Source organism: Chelonoidis abingdonii, chromosome 1, assembly GCF_003597395.2.
Source record: "Chelonoidis abingdonii isolate Lonesome George chromosome 1, CheloAbing_2.0, whole genome shotgun sequence".
Taxonomy (NCBI): Eukaryota; Metazoa; Chordata; order Testudines; family Testudinidae; genus Chelonoidis; species Chelonoidis abingdonii.
The window spans coordinates 119,140,345-119,166,355 of record NC_133769.1 but is presented as its reverse complement, the minus strand read 5'-3'; the positions used below and the strand labels follow the sequence as shown (position 1 = coordinate 119,166,355).

At 44.4% G+C, this 26,011-nt stretch overlaps 2 protein-coding genes across 7 annotated transcripts in view; one reads left to right on the top strand and one right to left on the bottom strand.

Moving 5' to 3' along the window:
• The window catches only part of BID (BH3 interacting domain death agonist), a 35,525-nt gene extending 18,070 nt beyond the window's left edge, over positions 1-17,455 (top strand). For 3 of the 4 annotated variants that reach the window (XM_032789345.2, XM_032789346.2, XM_032789349.2), the window contains exons 2-7: positions 8,343-8,449; positions 9,010-9,078; positions 10,060-10,267; positions 11,391-11,530; positions 13,632-13,844; positions 16,094-17,455. In XM_032789345.2, coding sequence (XP_032645236.1) covers positions 9,070-9,078; positions 10,060-10,267; positions 11,391-11,530; positions 13,632-13,841 — 567 coding nt within the window. In that variant the 5' untranslated portion in view covers positions 8,343-8,449; positions 9,010-9,069 and the 3' untranslated portion in view covers positions 13,842-13,844; positions 16,094-17,455. Of the gene's footprint in view, positions 1-5,163; positions 5,327-8,342; positions 8,450-9,009; positions 9,079-10,059; positions 10,268-11,390; positions 11,531-13,631; positions 13,845-16,093 lie in introns of those variants that run through there. The other variant, XM_032789347.2, reaches the window with a different exon arrangement.
• Positions 17,456-21,701: 4,246 nt separating this feature from the next.
• BCL2L13 (BCL2 like 13) overlaps positions 21,702-26,011 on the bottom strand; it is a 79,131-nt gene continuing 74,821 nt past the window's right edge. For all 3 annotated transcript variants that reach the window (XM_032789339.2, XM_075069582.1, XM_032789342.2), the window contains one exon: positions 21,702-23,790. In XM_032789339.2, the coding sequence (XP_032645230.1) occupies positions 22,972-23,790 (819 nt within the window). In that variant the 3' untranslated portion in view covers positions 21,702-22,971. The remainder of the gene's footprint in view (positions 23,791-26,011) is intronic.

Sequence of the window (26,011 nt, the reverse complement as noted above, 5' to 3'; positions counted from 1 at the left end):
TCACACCGATGGGCTATCAGAGCCCAAGACAAAATTGCCCCCACATCGCTCATAAGTACAGTATACAGCAGTTACCTCCCTTATGATTTCATTGTGTATCTACTGTACATGTGTCCAGTTGCACAGTTCATTAGACAAAGGAGGTTCTCAATATGGTTTGGCAGGACACTTGGCCACAGTTCTAATTTCTGAATTGGTGTGTGTGATGTTACTGTGTAGACAGCTGTGGTTCACCTCACTCCCTTCATTACTGCTTTGCTGTGTTGCCACACGCAGCCCACACAGTCAACTCTACACTCCTGGATTTAGAGTCCAACCTGCTCCACACTTACACAAAGGAAATAATCTTCTGCACTGGGGAGCACTTAAAAGTGCCGACACTGCATGGAGCTGATGAAAAACAGGAGACTTGTGGCTTGGCTACACTTGCGAGTTAGAGCACATTAAAGCAGCCCCGGACGCCCTAGCTCAGTACCCATCCAAACTGGCAAGGCATGTAGAGCGCTCTGACTCCGCAGCTAGAGCACTCCTGGTACTCCACCTCAGCGAGTGGAATAATGTTTGATGCGCCCCAACTGGAGCGCCGTGGCGCTAGCGTGAACAGGGTGTTGCATTACTGTGCTCTGATCAGCGTCCAGAAATGTCCCATAATCCCCTTAAGTCAAGTGGCCACTCTTGTCATTGTTTTGAATCACTGCAAGAATGCAGATACGCCCTTTGAAAGCTCCATTTCTGACAGCTGGCTGCTTATATGCTCCAAGACAAAGCAACCATTAATGTGGAATGCTGTGTGAGAGAGAGAGGTTGGGGGGAGGGGGGTCTGCTGCTGTCTGAACTTACAGGACAGCATGCTGACATGCTGTCAGCCCCCTAAAAACCCACTCTCTCTCTCTCCCTCCCATACACACAACACACTACCTGTCACACCCCACTCCACCCCCATTTGAAAAGCACGTTGCAGTCACTTGCATGCTGGGATAGCTGCCCATAATGCTCCGCTCCCAATGCCACTGCAAGTGCTGCAAATGGGGCCACGCTAGTGCACTTGAAGCTGTCAGTGTGGACAGACTGCAGCGCCTTCCCTATTGCGCTCTCCGAAGGCTGGTTTAACTCAAAGTGCTCCACATCTGCAAGTGTAGTGATGTCCTTGGTCCTTGCCCTGCAAAAATTGCATTCCAAACCGATGCTAACACATTGGGAGACCCAGAGAGAGCTTCTGTTGGAGCTGTTTGTGTTAAATATCATGGTGACAACTCTGCATCTGCAGAATTCTGTATTGTGGAAACTGCCACCTGGATTCATGCAATGGACCTCGCATCTTTCTAAAGTAACAGGTTGTTGCTGGATGCATTTCTTCCTCAATCTTATGCAGGGATCATATTTATTTAACAGACACACACTCCTTCAAGTTTCTACGGCACATGGCACTGAGTCAGCCACAGGGCTGGGCAACTGCATAGGAAGTGGGGAATAAAATAACACCAGGTATGTAGCCTTTGTGCAGCAGAGATTGATAATTGCTTTTGTTTGTGATGGAAGCTGTCCCCCAGAGGTTACAAGCTAAGACTAGCTGTTTGTGTGGCTTGATGGGAGTGTATTAAGGCAGCTCTGGCAGTCATCTGTTGCCAGGAGGAGGTAAGCGTCATTGTCTTGGATGTCTAGAGCTCCTATGTAAAAAGGTCCCATCACCCGAGGTTCACTGAGTTTTTTCAAGTGTTGAAGCTATCAGCAACTCTAGTTGTGTTACATACCTTTACCATCTTGAATCTGCACCTAATGCGTTCCAGGGGGCCATGGGTAGATTTTGAAAGGCTAGTCTGGGATCCAGTGTTGTTTGGGTGAATATAGGGCCTGATCCTATTCCCACTAACTGCAAAACTCCCATTGACTTAAACGATGCAGGATGCAGTCCTTATTGTGCAGAGACAGCCCAGCACAACATGAAGAAATTGCCAGACTTGTGCCTAAAGATTTAGGCAAGGCTGGTTTGCAAGTGATTTTTTTCCAATTGCTGCTTTAGACAGAGGCATGTCTTTTGAAGCGCGTGAGGCCTGATCTGCACCAGATTGTAGCTGCACATGTCCACATCACCAAAAATATGTCCACCTTTTAGTCTTTTCTGGGACCTATCTGCTGATGTTGCCAAGTTTATTCCCAAGTCATGCCACGATTGTGAGCCATAATTACCTGGTAACTAGCTGTCTCTGGACAATGCTGCCTAGTCTCATTCTGAAGAACTGATTGCTAAGCAGTTTTGGAGCCATCTCTCTGTTCTGTGTTTGTACAGCACTGAGCACAACAGGGTCCTGGTCTGTGATTGGGGCTGCTGGGTACTACAGGAAAAACAGAAGCCTAGCACTTCCCTTGTTCTATACTGTGTCCCTGCACTGCCAACTACAGATGCTTCAGACTGTGGGCTAGGAGCAGAGCTCACGCAGATCCTGGAATGTATGTCTGAAAGAACAGCCACATGTTTTTGCGAGGATGCTGAGGCTGAATGGATTTGCGTGATTTTTATACGCTGGGACTGTAGCAGTGGGGAAACGGCTCCAGCTTACCAACCTGCAGTCACAGGCAGCACTAGACAAGCTGCTTGTAACTGAACTGAGACCTGGTTTAAGACTCCCAATTCTGCATTTAAATTAACAAGATGAGTTTTTAAAGGTGCCATGAAGGGGGAGGGAGTGAAGACCAAAAGGAATTGAAGTGACCGACTTTTAAGTGTCTCCCTGCCTTTCAGAAGCAATTTGTGGCCACTGGCCATTTAAATTCACTTGTTTAAATAAATAATTGGGAGTATTGAATTGCTCCCAGTAGAGATTTATTTTCAGTAGAAAGTGAATTGAAACTTCACTGTTATTCCGCAAACTGCTTCTTAAGGGCAGGCAGGCAGACTTAGGGAGTGGGGCCTAATGAGCTCAGGTTTCCTAAATAAAAGGAGTAATATAATATAGATAATAAATCAACATCCAAAGCAGAAAGGGAGTTTGACCTTTTCCCTGCTGTTTTTTTTTTTTCATATTTTTCTACCACAAACTGTTTTCCTTAGTGCAAGGATGAAATACAATTAAAAGTCTCTTTAAAAGTTTAAATACATCTAAAACTAATGATCTGGGCCAAGATTTTCAAATGTTTAGTAACTCTTCATGGCTGCATTTTTTGGGGGGGAGGGGTGTCCAATGAGACTCCTTAAAGGGGCCTGATTTTTCAAAAAGTGCTGATCACCCACCTACTGAAAATCAGACCCCATTAAGCTATCTCAAGTGGGATGTCCAATAATTGAGGCACTCCATCACTAATCACTTTTAAAAATCTTGGCCCTAAACTCTAATAGCAGTAAACCACTTGAGCGTGCATTATATAATTGGTCCACACCTTGGTCATCCAAAACATGTGAGATGTGTCCTGACAGACTAGTAACGAAGACCCCCTAGAGTGGCTTATTGGTGTATTAAGTATTTTTTCTTAGGCTACCTTTACACGCAGAGCTAGGAGTGTGATTCCCAGCTTGCATATGCACATACTCATGCTAGCTTGATGGAGAGCTAGCATGAGTAGTAGTGCAACCACAGTAGCATGGGCAGTGGTAGCACAACTAAGACATCTTGAGTACTTATCCACAGGGTTCAGGTGAGGTTGCACTTGGCGTGACTGAGTAGTGCTGCCATTGCCCGTGCTACCACAGCTACACTACTGTTTATACTCATGCTAGCTCTCATCTAGTCATCCCAGTGTGCGTACGTGAGCTGGAAATGGCAGCCCTAAGATATGATGAGTCATGTCCAAACAATGCCAGAGCTGTTATGCACGTATATTATTTCTGCCCCTCAGTGTGAAATTCATATAGAAAGTGAAGTTTGTTTTATCTAAAACAATTATTCAAATGTTTCAAATGGTTCCTTAAGGCATTTGAATAAGTTGCGGTACAATGTGTATGTGGTGGGCGGGGAAACATGGTGATGAGAGTTAGCTAGCTGTCGCTGGAACATATTAAGAGTATGTGTTTATACTAGTGAGACTCTGGATTACAAGCCTGTTTTTTGCAATACCTGGTATAAAGCAGTTGTTTAGTTCTTTCCTAGCTATATTAGATAAGACATGGGAGGTAATTGTCCTGCTCTCCGCAGTGCTGGTGAGGCCTCAGCTGGAGTACTTGAAGAAAGATGTGGCAAAATTGGAGCGAGTCCAGAGGAGAGCAATGGAAATGATGATAAGTTTAGACAACCAAGCATCCGAGGAATGAAAGAATTGAACACGTTTAGTCTAGAGAACAGGAGGCTGAGACAGAGAGATACAAGTCTTCATATACCTAAATAGTGGTTATAAAGAGGATGGTGATCAATTGTCCATCAAAGGTAGGATAACTAGTAATCATCTTCGTTTGTAGCAAAGGAGATTTAGATTAGCTGTTAGGAAACCCTTTCTAACTATAAGGATGGGTGAGCACCGGAACAGGCTTCCAAGGGAGGTTGTGGAATCCCCATCATTGAAGGGTTTTATGAATAGGTTGGACAAACACTTGTCAGGGATGGTTTGAAAGGTTGCTGACCCCTGAGCTAGAAGTGGTGTGCGGAATCTTCATTTAGTCACTCTAATTTAAGGTTTCGCGTGCCAGTCATACATGTTAACTTTTTTAGAAGGTCTCTTTCTCTAAGTCTGTAATATATAACTAAACTATTGTTGTATGTAAAGTAAATAAGGTTTTTAAATGTTTAAGAAGCTTCATTTAAAATTAAATTAAGATGCAGAGCCCACACCCTCCCCTCCGCCGCCGGACCGGTGGCCAGGACCCAGGCAGTGTGAGTGCTACTGAAAATCAGCTCATATGCTGCCTTCGGCACCCGTGTCATAGGTTGCCTACCCCTGGTCTAGCTTTATTAGGTCCTACCCCTCCAAGGGGGGATGGACTAGATGACCTCTTGAGGTGTCTTCCAGCCCTGTATGTCTGTGCTTGTCTAACCATGCAGCAGCAAGCTTCCCAGGGAGCAGGGACCACAGCAGAGTTATAGATATGAACCTTTGTTTTGCTGAATATATTATTTTTATTAATATATAAGAACATATGAAGATAAGTGTGACACCCATGCTTTTAAAACACATGATTTGGGTTACCCTTTTGCTTTTCCGCCACACTTCAAGTCCACTATGGTTTTTAACTGTTTCCACTATCTTGCAGAACAGCAGATGTAGAAATTGCTTGATACCGCTTGAAAGCTGAGATTCTCCCTCTGATGTAGGGTGGTTTTTATGCGTGGACAGGAATCAGGATACGAATAACAACTGAGTAAGAGGGCAGGTTACTTCTGCAGTGAAGTCAAACTTTATGGTGAATAGGCAGTCACACAGGACTACCTTTCCATATTCTTAGCTTAAACCACAACACCCACTCACCCCAGGCCCCCAAAAACCCCATCACCCTATCATGATGATGCAGTGTACATTAAAGTTTGAGAGAATGTTTAGGGACATTAATTACAGCCTTTTTAGCATGGCACTATTAACTTTAGCCCTTTAGTAGTGGGGTGGGCCATCATTGGAGGAGAATATGCATGTCTTCCTTCACTTAAAAAAAGAGGTGTGTTCTTATCTCAAGTTAACTAACACGAAGTAAAATCCTCATGAAGATTATGTAATTTGTAGTTTCCACACAGATTAGCGAGTCAAATTAAAGACTATGGGGGGAGCCCAGGCTTTCCCTACCTGCTAGGTTGTGTGAAAACGACAAACTGCCTTGTCTTTATTAAGATTTTACCTCAAGTTAACAACCTGCTTTTTTGTACTGAAGACAAGGCCTAAGAAAAGAGTGATCAAACAACCTGTTCCAGGATCTCGAAAATAGAGTTAGGGTGCCCCTAGAATAGCTCACTTATCACTCTGTCCTGAGTTTACCAAGGGTTCCCTCAAAACAGCCCACTTATTAACCAACCTGTTTTCCTAAGGTCTGGGTTTCCAGGGTGGCTAAGGAAATACTTGGAGGACATGGATACAACCTTCTGATAAATGATTGGCACAAAACAGTGTTCTTTCCAAAACCTGGCACCTTTTTATTGGTGCAGATTCCCTTATAGCAAGTCAAAGAGCACCCCAAACCATATTGCCGTGTGGTTTGAAATGTTCAGAAGTGGCTGCCTCCTGTTTCCGATGGCCAGTCTGCTGCAGATTGCTGACAGCAATTGATAACGATTCTTTAGGTCTTGCATATAAACATTTTCTCTACAATCAACACACACACATACATCTTTATTAACACACACACACATATACACTAACACTGTGCTATCCTATACTAAGACTATAACTTTGACTGACAAGCTTATTTTGTCTGCTGACTTTACTCTATTGACAGGATTCTCTCTGGTGGTAGTGGTGGTGCCGCTGCTGCTTGTCTTTCAGGGCTCAGGGCTCTGCTTCTTCAGCTCTTCCCTCCTCATGTCAGTTGTCTACTGAGACACACTGACTTTTATACGGACCTGTCAGAACTTTCTAGATGCTTTTGTTAATATCTTCCTGTCAGATCTTTCTTGGGTGCATGCCAGCTGCCAATCATTCCAAACTATCAGTTCTCTTCTTAGTCTGCAATTGTTGTTTACCTCATACTTATGATCTGCTGACCTTTCTCCTACTTTGGTTTTCCCACCAATTTTATTTTTAGTCTGTGTGACCTGCAGCTTTCACTTAATCATGGAGTGCTTCTTGCTTATTTAAAATGGAAGCCAGAGGTACAAAATGGAGTCTGGGGAGTTTTCTCTGGTATCAGGAGGAGAATAGAAAGGAGGTCTTTTTGCCTCCTCCATGACACAGCTGGTCTGGTACATTATATCACATTTTACATTACATATGTTGTGGGTCACTGACTGAGACAGGGTGTTGAACTAGATGGACCAATGGTCTGATGAAGGGCCCCAATTTTTACAAGATCTAATTGATTAATGTGTGGCTGTTAGATGGAACCAAGTAAATTCTGAGAGATCATGGATAAAAAAACTGCTGCCCAAGTATTTGTATGTGGGGTTTTTTGTTTGTTTGAAATCACAAATCTGTAAAAACCATCCAAAAAGCTGGGAAATACCTTTTCTTTCCTGAACAATTTGTATCTCCTTATGACTTGCATCTGAGTTTGAAGTTTGTAAGTTTCTGCTTTTTTTCACTTCTGCTTTTCCACCTGCACTCTGATTCATTTTAAAGCAGAGTTTTGGTCACCACTGTAAACTGCTCCAACAGGGGCCAAGACAGTTGTGAGAGTGTGCTATGGAGTGGCGCAAAGTTTAAAGCTAGTGCCGGTCAGTGGTGACTGGAAGATCACATCAGAAGTGTCTTGGTGCCCTCAGCCCATCCTGGATGAACTGGTGTCCACATTGCAAAACAACACAAACAAACACACACCACTGCAGCTGGCACCCTCAGCACAGAGATCAAGGAGTTAGTGGAGTTGGAGCTGGAGCTGGAGATGAATCTCCTGTCTCCCCTTACAGCTGGGCCCATTCAGGTCAGGTTTGGTGTACATGGGCTGGGATGTGGGGCCAGCTTGCAACACTGAAGCCCACACAGTATTGGCTCTTTGGACAGAGAGCAGAGTTCAGCGCTCTTGTGTTTGGGACTATTCAACTGAACTATATGCCTTCAAAAAACTAAGTAGAAGCCCCTCCTGTTCCAGCAGAGGGAGCTCCAGGCATTTGTGAGGCTGCCTTTCTGAAATTCTCAAGAATTGTAACATTCAAAAACCAATATGAGAACACTTCAATCTCCCTGGACGCTCAATAACAGACTTAAAAGTGGCAATTCTTCAACAACAAAAACTTCAAAAACAGACTCCAACGAGAAACTGCAGAACTGGAATTAATTTGCAAGCTGGACACCATCAAATTAGGCCTGAATAAAGACTGGGAGTGGATGGGTCACTACAAAAAGTAATTTTCCCTCTGCAGAGACTCACACTTTCTTGTCAGCTGTTGGAAATGGGCCACCTTGATTGCATTGGCTTCGTTAGCACTACAAAAGTATTTTTCCCTCCCTTGGTATTCACTCCTCTTCTCAACTGTTGAGAATAGGCCACTTCTGCTTTAATTGAATTGGCCTCATTAACACTGACCCCTCACTTGGTAAGGCAACTCCCATCTTTTCATGGGCTATAATATATATTCTGCTTACTAAGCGGCAAGTAACTGCAGATACTTGACATTCTGCTTACTGTTTTTTATTTTTTCCACTCCATGCATCTGATGAAGTGAGTTTTGGCCCACGAAAGCGTATGCCCAAATACATTTGTTAGTCTCTTAAGGACTCCTCATTGTATTTTCTGAAAACAGTTTGTTTGTGACTGATTTCTTGTGTTCTCCCTGTAGGTTCTCCCTGAGTTGTAGCAGTGGCATGGCTGTGCTAAGGAGCTTTTATTAAACGTGATTGGAGGCCTTTGGCAGGATACAAACAGCTTGACTCTCAGCAACACCAGGTACTTGAACTGGGTCATTTCCTGTACACCTAGGGGGCAGGCAGTGTGTTAGGTGCTGACACCTAACACACTGCCAGCCCTGGAGCACCCCCAGAGTCAGTGCCTATGATCAGGACATCTTGGATCCTTCACTAGCCACAGCAGAGGTCCACCTGGAGCTAAACTTGCTCTGCATTCCAACAGCTGGCCCCAGCTAAGGCAGAACGCCCTGACTCTAAAAGCCCCTGTTCCTTTCTATGTCTCTTTCTGTCATGGTGATTGTCAACCCCCAGGCCTCTCCATTGTCATGCCTATTCATAAAGTAGGAAGGCAGAACTACCAGTGAGGGGAGGCATTGTGTCCTCCTATCCCCTCCCCCTTCACTCCTAAAAAGGGGCCTACTTGCTCATCTGGTCCAGTGTTCACAGTGGTCCCTATGACTGCCAAATCACCAAGCATGTGTTCCTGGGGAAGGCCCATGCTCGTGAAGCAGGGCTGGATCACTAAGGGCTTGTCAAAGAGAATCTCTGGGACAAAGTGGCTTGCAGGCTCGTTGGCATCTTCCTTTTGTTCCCTTGCAGGGAAAGGACTCGTGCGTTGAAAGCTAAGGGTAACACAGCTGCACCAGCCCAGCAGCCAGCATGGATCAGGTCAGTTTCAAAAGGTTTTATGTTTCAAAAGGTTTTATGTTTCAAAATGCCGTAAGTTTAAATTTTCAGAAGTGACTGGTGATCTTATGTGCCCAGCTTAAGGGGTGTGATTTCCCTCTGCCCTGACCCTCTGAAAATCAGGCCTCTTTTGAGGTATCTAGTGATTTTGGGTGCTCAACTTTAGTCGCTTTTTAAAATATGGGCCAAAAAAAAGTGTATTATTTAACATTTAATAATTTGGGGGATACGCAGTCTGAACTCATTTTGGTTCCTACTCCCTGTGCAAGTTTGGGTATGCAGGCATTACGTTTCTGTACAGCTTGGACTTTCTGCCAACATGGTGCCGCTCATACAGGCAGCTCATTCCCCAGTCTGTGTGGATGGGTGTGCTTGCATATCTGACATCAGACTCAAGCTGCCTGCTCTCTTTCTGATGCTAGCTGAACATGGTCATTATTGACCTTGTCAGGGTCCCAGTCAAACAGTGAGATGAAAGATGTGCTCTTAACTTTTGAAGAATCTGTATTTTTTTGGAGTGAGAACCCTCCCCTGGTTAATATCTCACATTGCTTATTTTTAAATGGTAAATGGACATCAGTTGCTTATATTTATGACAGGAAATAGACTAATCAATTCCCAAATTCAAGGTAACAGGCTTATGGTCTGAGTTTGTGTAAGTACATGTTTTAAAATGGTAGTTTTAAACTGCAGCTTGAAATACATGGAGCATCTTAAATTAATCCTTCCACCACTGGATTAGTAAAAACAAAAATCATGCAGCACTTTCTGTAGGTCCTACACATAAACAAAGCCATGAAAATCAGAATGCAGTCATGCAACTGTGCAATCTCTTTGGTGAACATTATTTTAGGCTCCTGCAGTTGGTCCGCAATAAGAGAGACAGTAGTGGAAAAGGCCTCTCAGGCAGGAGTGTCTTGTTAGCTGTCAGATTCATGATGACTTTTGGGGGCTTATTTTTAGGGTCTGCGTGGCGATGTACAGGTGGAGCGCATCCTCGTGTATTCGTTTCTGAAGAACTGTCACAACTGTGATTTCAGCAAAGAGCTGGATTCTCTGAGAAACCAGGTGATGGTTTCCTCACCAAAAGACTTCCTGTGTGTTGAGTTTGATGATGAGGAGCTTCAGACCGATGGGAATCGGAGTGGCCGGTTCCAGAATGGTGAGCCAGGTAAGTACTCTCCTCCTTCCCTTATCCCACTGTCCTGAAGCTGATCTCTTCTGTAGCAGAATGGTACAGGGAGAATTTTCTCTGCGGAATATTGCTATGCTGTCGCTCTTGATGATAACAAATTGGGCTTTCTCAGTTCAGAAGGTACAGCTGATGCTTAGCACTTTATCTTCCCTGTCTAGGTATTTCTGGAGCACTCTTCACCATAGTACCTAGATGCCTTTTCTTCCACACCCTTGCAGTTTGCCTTAATGGAGCCCCAAACTCCAGTTTACTTTGTTAGGCCTTAAGTTTTAGAAGGTGTTTGGATAATTGGCACCTGTTGGCTAGTTTAGAACTAGGACTTTAGGAACAACTTGTATCTCTGCTATTTCGGCTGAAATTCACCACGTTTTGCTTTGCCTGTGTGACGGGGAAATGGTATCCAAAGATGGCTAACGCAACAGGAATAGTACTGTTATCCACACTGTAGTGCCCCCAGGGGTGTTGCTATACCACCTTGGGCTGTGACCTCATCCAGTCTCATAGACTAAGCAGGTCTGGGCCTGCTTAGCTACTCTTGGATGGGTGACCTCTCAGATCAATCCGGGTGTTTATGGTAGGTGGCACTCTGCCCTCCAAATCGGTATTGAACTAATGCCCCAGGATGGTGTCAGAGGTGGCTCTGGTAATAGAGATGCTGTATTCTAGATGCGATGTAAGAGGTCCTGGCCATGGTTGTGAAAGATCACGTGGCTTTTTTACCCTCCAGGATGAGGGTGTTAGTACAGTGGCCTGGCCAAATTTCATTTCAGTAGCTATATTTTAAATTCTCCCTGCAGTATCATTTGGGTCAGATATTTCTCCTGATCTACTATGTAGTGCTGCTGGAGATTCAGTTCTCCGTTCAGGGCTATCGTGTTCCACCTCAGAGATAGCTGCATGTCAGTGATAAGTGGAATGATCCCTGGGGCGTGTAGTGGTTTTGAACACTTTGTGAGGAGAGCTGCTGTGCGCAGATGAAAGCAAGAGTGCTTCTGGGGTACTTGAGCCTGTTGTACATCTGCGCTGGACCTAGATTTGGTCATGTCTGTATGTGAACAAAATCCTTTTTAAAACCATCTCTTTATTTTGCTGGAATTAGGTTCTGGTTTTGATGAGGAAGTTTTCCAGCTCATCGGCGCTCGGCTTGCTGAGATCGGGGACCAAGTGGCTAGGGAGATCGATCAGAGAGTAGTAAATGATCTAGTGCTGCAATTTCTGAATGAGAATCTGTCCAGAGCGGTAAGTGAGGAATTCAGCTGATTAGCAATAACTAAAGAAAGATGAAAATGTAACAGATCCCTCTGGATGTGATCAGCAGAATGGAGAGTTGCCTGCGTTGTTATTTTAGGTAGTTTGTTGCTTTCAGCATGACCAGGTCAAGAATCCATCCTTTGCATGTACCTTCCATGTAAAGATTTCAGAAAACATTACATCAACTTCACAACACCTTGAGAGGTGGGTCCAGCAATGTTGTCATCCTCATCTTGCAGTGGGGAAGCTAAGGCACAGATAGCGTAAAGGCCTGACTTCCAGATGTGCTTAGCACTCTGTGGCCACTGACATCAGTGGGAGTTGCATGGACCCAGCACCTCCTGAAAACCAGGCCAAAAATCACTGCAAAAAAACCCACAGCAGCGAGTCTCAGAGTCTGAGTCAACTGTCTAAGGCTCACGCTATAGGACTAAAAATAGCAGCGTAGACATTCCTGCTTAGACTGGATTCTGGGCTCTTAAAGCCACTTCCATCATCAGTTTCAGAGCCTGGGCTCCAGCCTGAGCAGGAACATCTCCACTCCACTGCCATTTTAGCCTGAAGATCAAGGCTCTGAGACTCGCTGCTGTGGATTTGTGGGGTTTTTTGGTTTAGTTTAGCTTTTGCGGTGTAGATGTGCCCTAAGTGACTTAGCTGACAGTGAACCTTGTGCATTTGTTAAGATTGTAAGACTCTCAGCTGTTTCATGTACACAGGTAGGCACACTGGTGCTTAAGTAATACTATCAGTTGCAGAAACTCAACAACCCTTAGATACTACAGTGTTGGGTGTTGCAGAAAACCCTTGGAGGAAGGAATAAAGACCAGCTCTTCCAGCTCCACTCATGTGCTTTAGCCATAAACCATCCTTCCTCTCAGAAGGACCCAGGTCTAGATCTGCGAGTCAGTTTTGTTCACCTCCTTGTAGCTCTTCATTATCTTCAAATAAGTGTGGCATTTTGGGCTCATCCACTCCTGCCCAGGATATGTTTCCCAAGCATCTCTGTGCAAGTTACAGGCAATGCAGTGATCTGTTATGCTCCAAAGTCACACTCTCAGCAAGTGGTGTGTGGTAGACAATGCTGGATTATCTTAAACAATCTGTCTATTCATATCATAAAACCCCTTGTTGCATAAAATCTAATGGTCTGATCCTGAAAGACTCTGAGTAGCCACAATTCCCACTGACCTTCAGTGGCAGCTGAGAGTGCTCAGGACCTTGTTAGGCCTCCAATTTATGACTTTGGCATAAAACTTTTAAACTCCAGCAATGTAGGAGGCAGAGACATGCACCTTTTTTGCACGGGACTAATAAGCTTTTTGCGCATTGCTTACTCATAGTATTTACGCATCTTAGTTTGTGCAGCATCTCGATCAGTGGCAGGCAAACTGCGGGCCGTGCGCGGCCCATCAGGGTAATCTGATTGCAGGCTGCGAGACATTTTGCTGAAGTTGACCATCAGCAGGCACAGCCCCCCAGCTCCCAGTGATTGTGGGGGGCCGGGCCTACGGACGGTCAACATCCACAAAATGTCTCACGGCCCGCAGTCAGATTACCCTGATGGGCTACATGAGGCCCGCAGGCTGCAGGTTGCCCACCACTGATCTAGATTCTGTTGCTGGGGATATATGTATTTTTTCACTGATCCAGAGCAGCACCTGGATTAATTTCTCATCAATACCCTCCATCACCTGCTCTGTTGTCCTGGGTCTTTGTCCTGTCTAATCTAGGGCCAAGTCCAGTGGGAGAGCACTCGGCACCTTTCAGGCTCTGGCAATGTGTGTGTAAGCTCTTCAGGGCTGGGACCACATCTCACTCCATGTTTGTAAAGATAGATTTAAATTTACCAGCACTATATGTAACTTCTGTCCTGTGTAAATCCTGTGGTTCATGATGCTGACCCCTGTTGCATAAAAGCCACTCAAGGTGGGAAATGCCACCCAGTATGAGTCCATGTGTGCTTCTGAGTTGAAGGGATTGTAGCAGTGTTTTGGGGCAGTTGGGTGGGTGAATGTTTTGCCACTCTTACAGGCTGTAGTAGGATATTTAGAGAGAGACTTACTGTAATTTTTCTCTCCTCTCTATTCAGGAAATAATGAGGCGTCTGTCTAATACAGTGGAGGGGCTCATGAGAGCCGTACCTTTGGAAATGGAGCGGGAGAAAGCCATGTTGGTGCTAGCAATGGTTTTAGCCAGAACAGTAGCAAACAAAATGCCATCCCTTCTACACCGTGTCTTTAACACCACTGTGAATTACATCAACCAGAACCTCCATGATTACGTCGTCAACCTGGAATAACAAGTAAGAATCATCAAACTGTCTCTTAAGCTGTGGGAGTCTCCCAAGAAAAATGGCAACTCAGGACTGGGCAAAGCAGTTTAGGGAATAATCCTGGCTGGGAATAAGACTGGGATTGTATGTGATCTAGCAGAGCTCCCTCCAGCTCTAATTGCTATCTATATTCCTATAAAATCAATGGTGTCTTTTTACTACCTTATAGCCACTTAAGGCTTTGCAGCAGGAACTGGAGAACCACCCTACATAGGTACTAATACTGTTGTGGGATGTGTCTGGCCAAGGGGAGTTGCGGGGAAGCTGTGTGAGAAACTTGCAGCCCCACCCACTCGCTCACCTGAGTTCAAATCCAAAGGTTGACCTCTTCCAGCACAGTGTGTCCACAAGCCCCTGCCCCTAGGCCGGGGGAGGTGTGAATAGTAAGTCACATGTTGCTCACAGCAGCTTCTCCTGGGCGTGGCATGGATGGGCCCAGGAGTGATCAGTTCCTCCAGGGCAAAGAAGGTAGTTGCCCAGACTGAGCCCCAATTCTGATCATGTTCCACTTGTCTCTGCCCCCATATCTGTCCTGCTGGGTTCCCCTTCTCTCTCTGTTCCCCACCTGAAACGGCCACTCTAAGTGGTTACGGTAATTTTAGTGCCACAGGGACAGCTACAGCAACAAGAGAATGGGGAAATGTTTAAATAGTAAATAGAGACCCCATTCTTCTTTTCTGTCTGCGGGGCTACTGCACAGCTGGAGTAACAGTGAGCCAAGATCTGTAGTTAAGAGGTTAGAGGCCCAAGTGTCCTGAGGAGGTGGTGTTTTCAAAGCTAGAGATACAGAAAGTGAGCATTAAACCAAGCTGTTACTGAAAAGGCAGCTGGGCTCTGATACATAAGGAACTGCCTTTACAAAATTGACAGGGGAGTTGTTAAATAACTATTTTGCCCATAGTGTACCACTGGGTCTTTGAAACCTTGGCAGTGATGGTGCATTGCCACAGAGGCAGACTTGCTCCCTGTTAGTCTGCAGACATGGAAGAACCTGAGAGCAAAGGGAGCAGTGTCATTTCACTGCAGAAGGTGATGGAGTATCCTTGGGAGGTGGTCAGCACTGTCTGCACTGTAGAGCTGAGCTGCATCCTAGTCTGCTGGGGTAGAGTTTCTGGAATTATTCAGATCCACAAGCTCTTCTCTGTCCTCCTGCACAAACACAGGGAGGGCATGTGAGCTATGGGACATAGTGCAATGGCTCCAGAACAGCTGCTCAGTCTGGAGGGAGGGGATCCTCCCTGCACAGTCCTGTTACTCAGGCTGCAGTGGAGTCAGGATTTGGACGTAGTTATTTTAGGAAATGGTGTAGATTGTGTTGGCTACAATAATTGTCTGAAAACTGACCGGCAGGTGTGTTAAGTGGGTTACCAATGCCTTTCTGTCTTGAGTGGTGGCACAAGGCCAAATGAGTGACACTTCTTAGGTGACTCATTTTAATGCACTCCTTGGGGCAGCTTATTTTAGAGTGTGCAACAGAGCCAGTTCCTACAGGTTAATACTGCAGAAACAGCTCCCCAGGTGTGCATTGCCTTGGGAACTGGCCAATCCCCAAGATTTAGATGTGGAGAAGAGAAGGGGTCTGGGTGGGGCTAGTGGGGGGGGGGGCGGGGAGCTCCTGCCATGAGAACCAGCCTTAAGCTCCTTGGCTTACACTTAGGTCTTGTCTACACTAGACAGTGCAGCTATACCAGCAAACCCTTTCCATAGACCCAGCTCATATTGGCAAAAGAACTCTGACTGATTATAGCTTATACCACTTCCTCATATGAAATAAGCTGTACTAGCAAAAGGACTTTTTTTGGCCAGTATAGCTGCATCTGTGCGTCATAGGAGTGATTTTTTTGAGTCACCTCTAATCAACAGATTTATGCTGGCAAAATTTTTAAATGTATATCAGGCCTTAGAATGACAGAAATCTGGCAGGTGGAGTCATAAATAGCACCAATTTCCCAAAAGGGCCAAAAAGTATGTTGCAATGAACCCAGAAATGGGGTGGTGGTCATTAAAACAGCTGGACTAGAAACATAAGTAGGTTGAGGGGCAAATTCCTCTCCAAGAGCTCCTTCTCTCCATTCGCCTGGTGATGAATTTGTGACAGAGTCCTGCTTAAACATTCACACTCTCCCTCTCAGGGAAGAACGACAGGGATTTCACTAAGACTAGGTATACTGTCTTGGCTTGTTGCCTTTGCTAACCCTTGTTCTGTATGTCCCCTCTAGAAAAGAATGAGAGCGGAGCCAGTCCCATTGACTTCTGTGGAGAAGATGGCTTTTTGAGTATTTACTTTAAATGTTCAGATGTTGCTTTTTTCCCCCCTTGTTTAAATTCTTCGCAATGCAGCTGTGAAGAGGGAAACACAACTGCTTAGTTATGTTTTAGGTTTTTCAGAGATCAGTACAGGAGAAATGTTCAAGCTGTGCGATTGTTCAGCAGAGACATGGAGGAGTATTGCTTGCCTGTTACTTTCTTCTACCAAATATTGAATGTGACTTAGTGCTGGTGCAGACCTCTATGGCTTAAGCAGAAGTACCAGTTGGCAGTGCACTCAGGTGTGTTTACTGAAACTTGAGCTCATTATCCCATGTACTGAGGATAGGGTGTGTCTTCCCTGCAGGGTTAATGCATGAGATCAGCAGTGACATTGGCCTACCCCATGTGAGAGCAGCCACACTGCACACCCCTACTTCAAAGCTGTCTGTAGTGCTAGGTCTTCTGGAGAGACAGCCTATGGTTCTTTTGTGCTGCAGTAAGCTGAGCTCCTGTAGTCTTTCCCACTGAATTGTCTTTCTGAGCACAATCCTCTAATAGTGGCCCCCAGTTTTCCCTATCAATCAACTGCAAGTGATCTAGCCTCACTGCAAAATGGGTGGGTTACCAATGCAGGTAAAAGTAGACGTTAGGTTAATGTCTCTAGTGTGCACATTATCCTAGAGCAGCTATGCTAGTGTAGCCTCTTCTGACAAGCACTCCTTCCTGCAGTCATGATTGATAGGTAATCCACCTATCATAGCAGCAGTGGGTAGGGCAACATAGCTAAAGCAGTCAGAGTAGGGGGTGAAAAATTCACCTGTCTGCTAGCCTGGGTTGGAGACAACCACCTGAGTAGTGTGCCTTTGTTTCCAAAGGTATGTCTTCACTACAGGCTGGGGAGAGCCATTGTTGAGGAAACTGTATGCTCAGGGTTTACTCCCCCACTATTCTTTTGAGCCTCTGGCTGATGTCTGATTTACATGTGCAAAGTTATAGAAAAGCAACAGAATTGAGTGATGTGATCAGGTCAGATAACATTCATCTGGGCATACTTGAGCATAACACACACTAGTTTTACTTTCCACTCAAGAACTACAGGAAGGGATCTAATGACTAAGAGGCTGGTACCCTTGTTCATCTCTCAGCATTAACTCATGCCTGGTGGGCCTACCAGGAATGTTGGCTCAACTTGACAGTTTACATGAACTAAACTCTGAGTTACTGTTTCTCACATCTGTAAATATTAAATAAAATTGTGAATGCAACTGTTTATTTTCAAATTGGAGGTGCAAGGAAGTACTTAAAACTCACTCAATACACACTGAATCCCCTTGGAAGTTTGTCTCTAATTTTTTTTAAAGGTTTCTGCTGTCCCTCTGAAATGGAAGCACTTTGTTGTCTTGGCTGTTGAAATTTGTAAAGGGAAACATGAGCTTTTTTGGTTATTGGAGCTGAAAGGGTGGTGGGAGAATGTACCTAGCTGGATTGCTTCTCTCTCTCTTGGTGCTGGGCACAGAAGGGGTTGACTGCACCATTCCCTCAGTTAAAGAGCATGCTGTTGCTCTAGGAGCTGGACTACTGGAATGCCTTTGGGGTGGTACACACAGGATGACAGAAGGAACTAGCATAAGAATAGGTTCACACATTGGTTTTGAAAACTGTACCATTTATTAAAGTGCAAGCTGGGCCCATGGTCTTACAGCAGTGTCCCATTTGGGGAAGGAAAAAGTGTACATAACCTCTCACTTAAAGTTCTCTCCAGCTCCAAAGGTTTAAACACTAGAAATATTTTAATTAACCAAATGGCACAAGAGGCTTCTGATAGTTTAATTACCCACCACCCCCAGGTGCTGCACTTGCCTGTTAAAAGAAACATTAAAAAAAAGTGAGTTACTGGAAGCATAGAGGAAGATTGTAAGTACACCATTACATTTTGCTGCTTGTATAACAAACCAAGGGCGTGTCTGAGTGGGTCTTTACTATTTGCATAAGAAGGTGGCTTGCTACTGTTTAGTCATAAACCAAGAGTATGGGAGTGATCCTCAGCTGCCCAGCAATGATGTGTCTGGCCACTCACTTTCCCAGCAGCTAAAGCAAGGAAATCAGAAGCTGCTTTTTATGCAAATTAACTAGGCAGCGAACTTCCCTTGCAGCTAGTGGCCTGAGGGAACAAATGGGTATTTGCTGCACTTTGCCTAGGGGACCTAAGGGGGGGGTCAATGTAAATAGGAGAAAGGATAAATTAAAATGATAGAAAATCCTTTAAAAAGCAAAGCAACAAACATGGACTATATCAAGTGTTCAGTTGCTGTAGGCAGAGGTGGTAGCTCTCACATGTTCCAAGCTGGGTGTAGTTAATAGCTACTAACCTAGCTCTAGTTTAACCTCAGCAAATGTGATTATCCCAACCTAGGAACAACTGCATATAACTTAAATGCTCCCTACTCCATGTTACTTTCAAGAGCTGCCATACAGCAAACTGGTCATAGTTCCAAATAAGAGTGAGGTGCATTTTAAACTGCCTTCGCTGAGCTCACAAGCACAACTACAGCCAGGCTCAAAGTAATGCCACTGTTGTTTCTCAGTACAAAAATTATCCCAATTTATTAAAACCATACACAGCTTCGGCTGCTTTCCCAGTTTCCTGAAGAGGAGAGAAATGCAGTTTTAATTTCTGTTTCACCGTAGTCCACTGGAGAATACCAAAATTTCTCCCCTGTAACCTAGTGGACAAGGGGATGTACATTGAATCAGACAAAAGAATAATTCATCTGCATATATTTCAGAGGAAGAGGCCTGTGAGATTTCATCCTTAGAATAAAGAGTTCTGAAAGCCATGTCTACACTTGTTTTGGCAGCATAGCTGTCGCAGGAGGGTGGTTTTTTAAAACAATACCAAACACAAAGCTAGCTTCCAAAAGTAGTTTCTGGCCCCGTGGGGAGGGGCTGTGCTTACTAAAGGCAGCCTGAGCAATTATCTGATAACTGCTGCTGTAGTGGGCAACACAGTCCACTGGACAGATAAACAGGATTGTTACATGTTCTGTTCCTACCTGGAGTCTGACTTAGGGGGACCAAGGCCCCATCCTTTCCACTAGACTTAGTTTCTCCCTCTGTAAAACCGGGGACAGCCTGATACTTTTGTAAAGCAGTCTAGAGCTAAAAAATACAGAACACTTGGTAGGTAGTTTCGTGACAGCTTGAGGATGTGCAGCAGGGAAATGCAAGAAAGGGTTCAAAGGTAGAAAATTCATTAAGGTAAAACCCACTGAGGCACTTAGTTTTGGAAAGGAGGGGAAGTAATACTCATATGAATGGCAGTACAAAAGTCACATTACAATGAATGACAAAGTTAGCGTCTCCCCCTCTACCAACTCTAAGCATTCTATCATGGAGAGCTGGCCAGCTCACTTCAGATCAGCACCACCTTCAGGATTGCCTCCACATACCTTGTGGATTAGGAAAGAGGTGGACTTGCTCCCCCTCCTTAATCAACTGTAGAACAAAAGCATGGCCACCAAACCAGTGACTATTTTGTTTATCCTGCCCCTTATTGGGTCACTTCCACCAAATGGCCAGAGCTAGGGCTGGCTACAACTGGTTCCAACACAAAAAGGTGCAAGTCAGTATTCTCAGTGGAAACTCATGGAGATGAGCAAATTTATATAGTCTAGTGTGGGAGGAGAATATTTTCCCAACTGTAACTTAGTAGTAAGAACTGATGAGGTGAATCCTCATTGGGGAATAAAGAATCCAAAAAAAGCAGGATTGTGGCTGCTTCTCCACTGAAGCAGAAGTCAGTCAAGGCCCTGAACATTTTCTTGATGGGGCGGGGGGGATATTTAACAAAATCCTAAGACAAGAATTTATTTGCTGCTGCCACTGCTTTCTCCTCTCCCTTTGGCACTCTAGTCCCACGCTGACAACCGTGGGACTAGAGTGCCAGTGAACAATTGTACACAGTAGGAAAAGTGTGTGTTTTCTTCCATCACAGTAACACGTTTCAATTTAACTATACATGAATCTTGTATCCCTATTGATCTCAACATACATAGCAGAAAATGATTTCTCCTTCCCTGGCCTGTAAAAAAACTATTCTCCTCCACTCCCAGTGTGAGTATCTAGTACAGGGAACTTTTACAGTGGGGTGAGAAGAGCGCATTTCACAATTTGCATACAAATATCCAGAATGCATTGGGAAACGTACTCAGATCTTAACCTAAAGCTGAGGCTAGTTTTAGCACCCACTGTGAAACTAAGGACAGGGGGGCTCTCCTGTCTGTCTCTCATTTGCCAAGCATAAAAGTATATCGCATTATGGACAAAATTCCACTGTCACTAGTAAGATGATAGCAGCCCCTAGCCATAAGAATAGCAGCAGCTCTTTGTAGACTAATAAAGGGGCCTATCACACTGGTGTGAAAAAAGTAATAGAATAGAGCAGTACCTTCCCTAAAGGAGAAACTAGAGACTGAACAGCAAAATCCTCACTGGTTGGGGTGGTTTCTACTCATTGGACTCTTATTTTAAATGCTTCTGATTTTAGTTAGTTAAATGGAAGCTAAATGGGAAATTGTATCATGTCTGTGGCACAAGTAACAGTGGGGTCCTTCCTATAAAATATCTACAGCAAAGAGCTCCCAAGAAGGGAGGTAAGATAAGGAAGCTATGACAAGGAAAACAGCAGTGTCACTCTATTGTAACTGCACCCTCACAGAAAAATCTATGCAGCATGAGGCAATACTTGCTATGACGATTCTGAACACTCACTGCACAGCAATGAGGATCCCAAACAGTGCACCAAGAAGTGGCCGGGAAAAGAACTAGTTCAGTTTTACAACAAAGCCTTCTAAGGCCAGCCTGCTACAATTTGTATGGAGTAAGAGCAGCCCAGCTTATACAGGGATACGATCAGCAGAGTCCAAACTTCCTGAGCTAAGCAGGTTCCTTCCACAGTCATGGCACCAGCTTTAATGACCCTTTCGCCACCATTCTCTCTGTTCCTCAGAAAAATTCCTTCAGCTCAAAACTCTAGAAGCCTATATACAAAACCCTCCCTAGCTCAAGATTAGAGTGCAAAATTCCTGGACTACTGGGTGTTGGCAACTGCCAACATTTTGGGGGTGGGAAGGGACAGGAACAGAGATACAAATTCATTTCACTTGGAAATAAAAAGCTCAAGACAAAAAGGGATACACTGTTCTCATCCAAATTATTAGTAAGAGACAGGTCCATTACATCCTAGGCAGCAAGGAAGGTCGTCAGAAATAAAATAGGTTGTCTTGTGCTTTAAAAAGCATACATTATGGTTTCATTTTCACTGTATCCCAAGTTCCTTTTCACCTACCTCCATCTGTCCCGAACCAGCATAAACACCGAAAGGAAACCAGCAGGTTTACCTAGAGAATCAAAGACCATGTCCATAAAGCTGCAGTACACACATGCATTCATATACACACACGTGCTATGAAATAGAAACATGCGTGGTTTATCTGAGCCAACTAATGCACATGGTAATACCTTAAGGATTTCACTTACAAATTTTAAGAACAAAGGTTGTGACAAAGGGGGCTAGAATTTTTTTCCAAAGTAACTTTATTATCATTTATTGAATCTGCGAAGTATTTAGGAACATCTACCAATTACTTTTGCGTAGTGCACAGAACTTGCATTACGAAACTGCACCACGCTGGCTCCCAGAACATCATTCACCCTAGGGCCAGAAGCCACAGGCAAACAACAAAGGAAATATTTAATGCTGTGTGGTTTAGTTACTTGCATCAGTTATTTTGAATATCAAGGATTCTGTCAGTTTGTCATAACCAAGGCTGAGTTAAGACTAAATACACTCTGTGCTTAACTCATGCAAGAAAATAGAGAACTGCTGCCCAAGATAAGGACAAAGCAACCATTTAATCTTTGATTTCACAGGTGATGTCAGCCTCACAGCGTTCTGAATTTAATTATAAATCCTGGGTAGTTGTATTTCATCCGCTAAATAAGCACTAGCATCAAGATCTTATGAAAATGGCACAGTGACCCAAATGAGAAAGATGTTCTCTGGTGCCTGATCTGTGGGATGCGCAGGAGGGAGCCAAAGGTTTTCTCAGATGAGCAAACAGTAGTGTATCTCCCCCACACTCCCATCTAGCACAGAGCTGGTGGCCTGTGCATCTCTCCTACCAATATCAGAGCGCTCAAAGAAAAGATATATATAGAAGCAGCATCTTTACAAGATGGGGCTTCAGGAAGCATCGGGCTAAATAGGTGTGAGAAAAGAGGTATAGTATGAGCACTCTCCCACTAAGGTTTAGAAGGAACCTAGGTGGTTAGGAGCAGTGCAGTACCTGAGAGGAAGCTGAGACAAAAGGGAGACCAGCCTCACACTACAGGATTAAGGTGGCTGGTTTATTGTGTATGTTTGTTTTTAAGAGGGTCTAAGGGGCACAAAGGGAAGTGACAAACAGGGTAGCTGCAATAGCAGCTCAGTTAGGGAAGCTAAAAATTCCAGGGGTTAGCAGCAACTGGCCCTCTCCTGCCCCTGAAATTTTCTGTTCCAGTTTCCAGTGTACAAGCACCCCCTTTCCTCAGCACCTGTGCTCGATTCTGAAATTTGCAGAATTGACATTTTTAAAATACCGCTGTACTTTAATCAGGAAAAAAAAAAACCCTCTCCACTCCAATTCTACTAAAAAACATGATTGTCCACAGCCTTATCAAATATCTCAGCCCATTACCATTTAAGTTATACCAATGTCCAATTAACAGCAGGCAGCTGAACCTTTAGTTAATGCAACTAAAAAATCTGGATCCTACTTTCTCCCCCCTCCTCAGCAAGAGAGCCCCATTACTTCTTTCTCAGCGCCAGTGCTACTCCCACTGCCACTGCCAGAATAGCTACTGCAGCAGCCCCACCATACAGAAGTATAGATTTGCCTTCTGGCAACAGGATGGGTTTCTCCTCTCCAGCTGGGGATTTCTCTTCCATTTCTTCCGAATGGCTTTCCTTTCCTACTTTTGTTTCCCCTTCTGGAGGCAGTATTTTCTCCGGTTCTGGTGCAGCTTTTTCTTCTGTTGGGGTTGGTTTCTGTACAGGTTTAGTCAACATGGGGATTTCTGGTTCAACAGGCTCCTCAGCCACCTCTCCCTCTTCCTCGTGTTCTGTAAGCGAAGGTGCAGAGGGGCTTGCTTTTTCAACAGCCACAATCCCAGCTTCAGACTTCATCTCTAGCAAAGAAGGAGTTTCCAGGAACCCCTCCTTTGCAGTCTCAGTCTCCAGAGCCATCGATGACACTGCCACTTCCTCTATCCCCTCTGGTATCTCCTCCTTCTCCACATGAACAATGTCAGAGTTGGAAGAGTTATTTTCGCTCCTTTCTTCACCGCCTCCATTGCTGTCTAAGCTCTTTACCTCTTCAGGATCCATAGCCACCTGCTGCCAGGACTCAGGTCCAAGAGATACTGGCAAGCTCTCTGTGTGCCAGCTCTGGCTAGCTGATAAAGAGACAGGCAGGCTCTCTGACTGCCAAGATGTAGTCACTGTGGGAGACTCTGGGGGGCTCACCTGTCCAGAGTTTTCGCTGGTTAGGATGTAGATGTCATTGCTGTCCTCTGCAATGACTGCGTGGTATTCCTCTTCTTCAGAATCCAGACTAAAGACAGTACCCTGGAAGAAAGGCAGAGAACACACCAGATCAGTAAAGAACAGCAGAGTTCCCAGCATATCCTCCCGTATAACAGTTCCATGGAAGAGCAACACAGGCTGGTAGCATCAAAAGGCTCTGCAACAAGATCTGCTGGCCTTTGCCAAGGGGCAAGTTCTCTCTTCTGTGTTTCAGATTGGGTTACAAGAATCGCCTTCTCCAAGTGGAGTTTTCGGAAAGTGGGACGATTTAAGACACAGCTGCTCCTTGGATCCCACCCTTCTCTGGAACTAATATAGTGCTTAGTTATACGAATAAAATGCAGGACATCAGTAACCAGAAAAAAATGAAGTTAAGTTGCTTTAACAAAATGGGTGCAAAAGCTTGGTTTCATCTCCACTCTCCCATTTTATGTATGCTCTATACTGCTTGTTTAGAGGCTTTTCGTGTATACTAAACCTGTTACTTGCAGACCCCGCTATTCAAAATCTGCCCCACTAGTTTGTAAATGAGTTCCATCCTTTTTTGTTACTCCTTCAATTTTGGCATCCTTCACAGATTTGACGACAGTTTTAATTAAACCATAGAAACAACCAAAAGCAGCCACACAAAGGGCAGAGAGCTGCCTAGTTTTTTATTTAGTTGCGTAAAAACTCTAGACATCCTAAAAGTTTGCTACTGGACTCCAATCAATAGGAAATGTCAGTGTCTGAAGACTGAAAGACTCCCTCCCACTGGGGCAGGAGCAGCATTGTGGACACTCAGTTGACCACAGACAACCATCCAAGAACCACTGACCAAGTCTTTTATTATTCTGAAGAGGTTCACTCAGAGAGAAATTGCAAGAGGAAGTTATTTCTAAAGGCAAAGGAAAACTTCCAGTGGGTATGACAACAAATGAGATTTCAGAGAAAAAATCCTGATGTTAGCCAAGTGGCACTTGATTTAAAGAATTTGAAACAAAACACAATTGGATTGTTTCTCCACCACAAAAGTCATTTTTCATTTTCCAAGAACATTTGGTCAGTGTTGCAATACTGAATTTTATACAACTCATTATTCTTCCACTTCCACTGAGTCCCTTTCTCTCGAGTATTTTCAGCTCTCCACTTACATTCTGCCTGATCATCAGCAAGTTTCCCTACACAATCCCATCATCGCTTGAAAGAGATGAGAAAACATGGACTCCCCCAAACCTGAAACTTAGTAACCTTTCCAAATTTGCTCCAAGTAATTTTTCACTTCAAATACTTACACCCCTTCTTCCTTCTTGGAGGCAGTGTTTCATATCACCTCACAAAAACAGTACGTACAGGAGTGATACCCACCCAAAACATCTATGAGTTCAAGTTCCTTGTCCTACTTCTGTCTCTTTCCATGCTTACTTTGTGTACTGCCTCTCTATGCTCCTCTTCCAAACTCTCCGTCTTCACCCATCACACAAATTCTTTCTGAGAGTGCCCAAATCTGGTTTACAACTGCAACAGTTGACAAAACCAATACCTACAGACTGCCATGTCAGAAAGAGAGGCTGTACAAGCAAGCTGCCATTAAGGTATCATCCTTTCCTCTGCTGGAAGCAGCACTATGCCTCCAGACTATACAAGGAAGGACTTGATGTGTCTCTAGTAACTCATTTCTGAATCCTAAAGCATTAAGTGTTGCACTCAAGACCATTAGTGATACCAAGAACAATAGCAAGAATGAGCCTACAGTATTAGTGAAAGCATTCAGTGCACACAGTAACTGTGCCCAGGTGTACTATGGTGCCACAAGTGTGGGAAGGACTGTACTGCTGGGGTTACAATGGAAGAGAAACAAAAATACACTTCCATTTTGATAAGCCCAAACTGCCAGTTAGGCCTTTTGAATCTATTATTGCTTTTCTAATATGCAACGAATGCAGTTGCCTATAAAGTGAATAAAAATAAGCACAACCGTTCCCTCCTTTCTGCAAGGTGTGTCAACCAACTCCTTAATGACCAACCCAAGAGACTGGTGCTTCTGTGAAAAAGCAGCACTTAAAATGATTGGATGCCTCACAACTGTTCATATCTCCCCCTCAATCGCTTGCCTCCATAACACATGCCAGCCAAGGACCCCAGAACTTACAGATGAGCTAGACGGGGGAAGATTCCCTTCATAAAAGTAATGGGAAGTTAAGAAGAAAATAAGTATATCATAGAGACTAATGCAACTATGAGCAAAGGGAGAGGTGACAGTCTTATGATTAAGGCCGTGAAG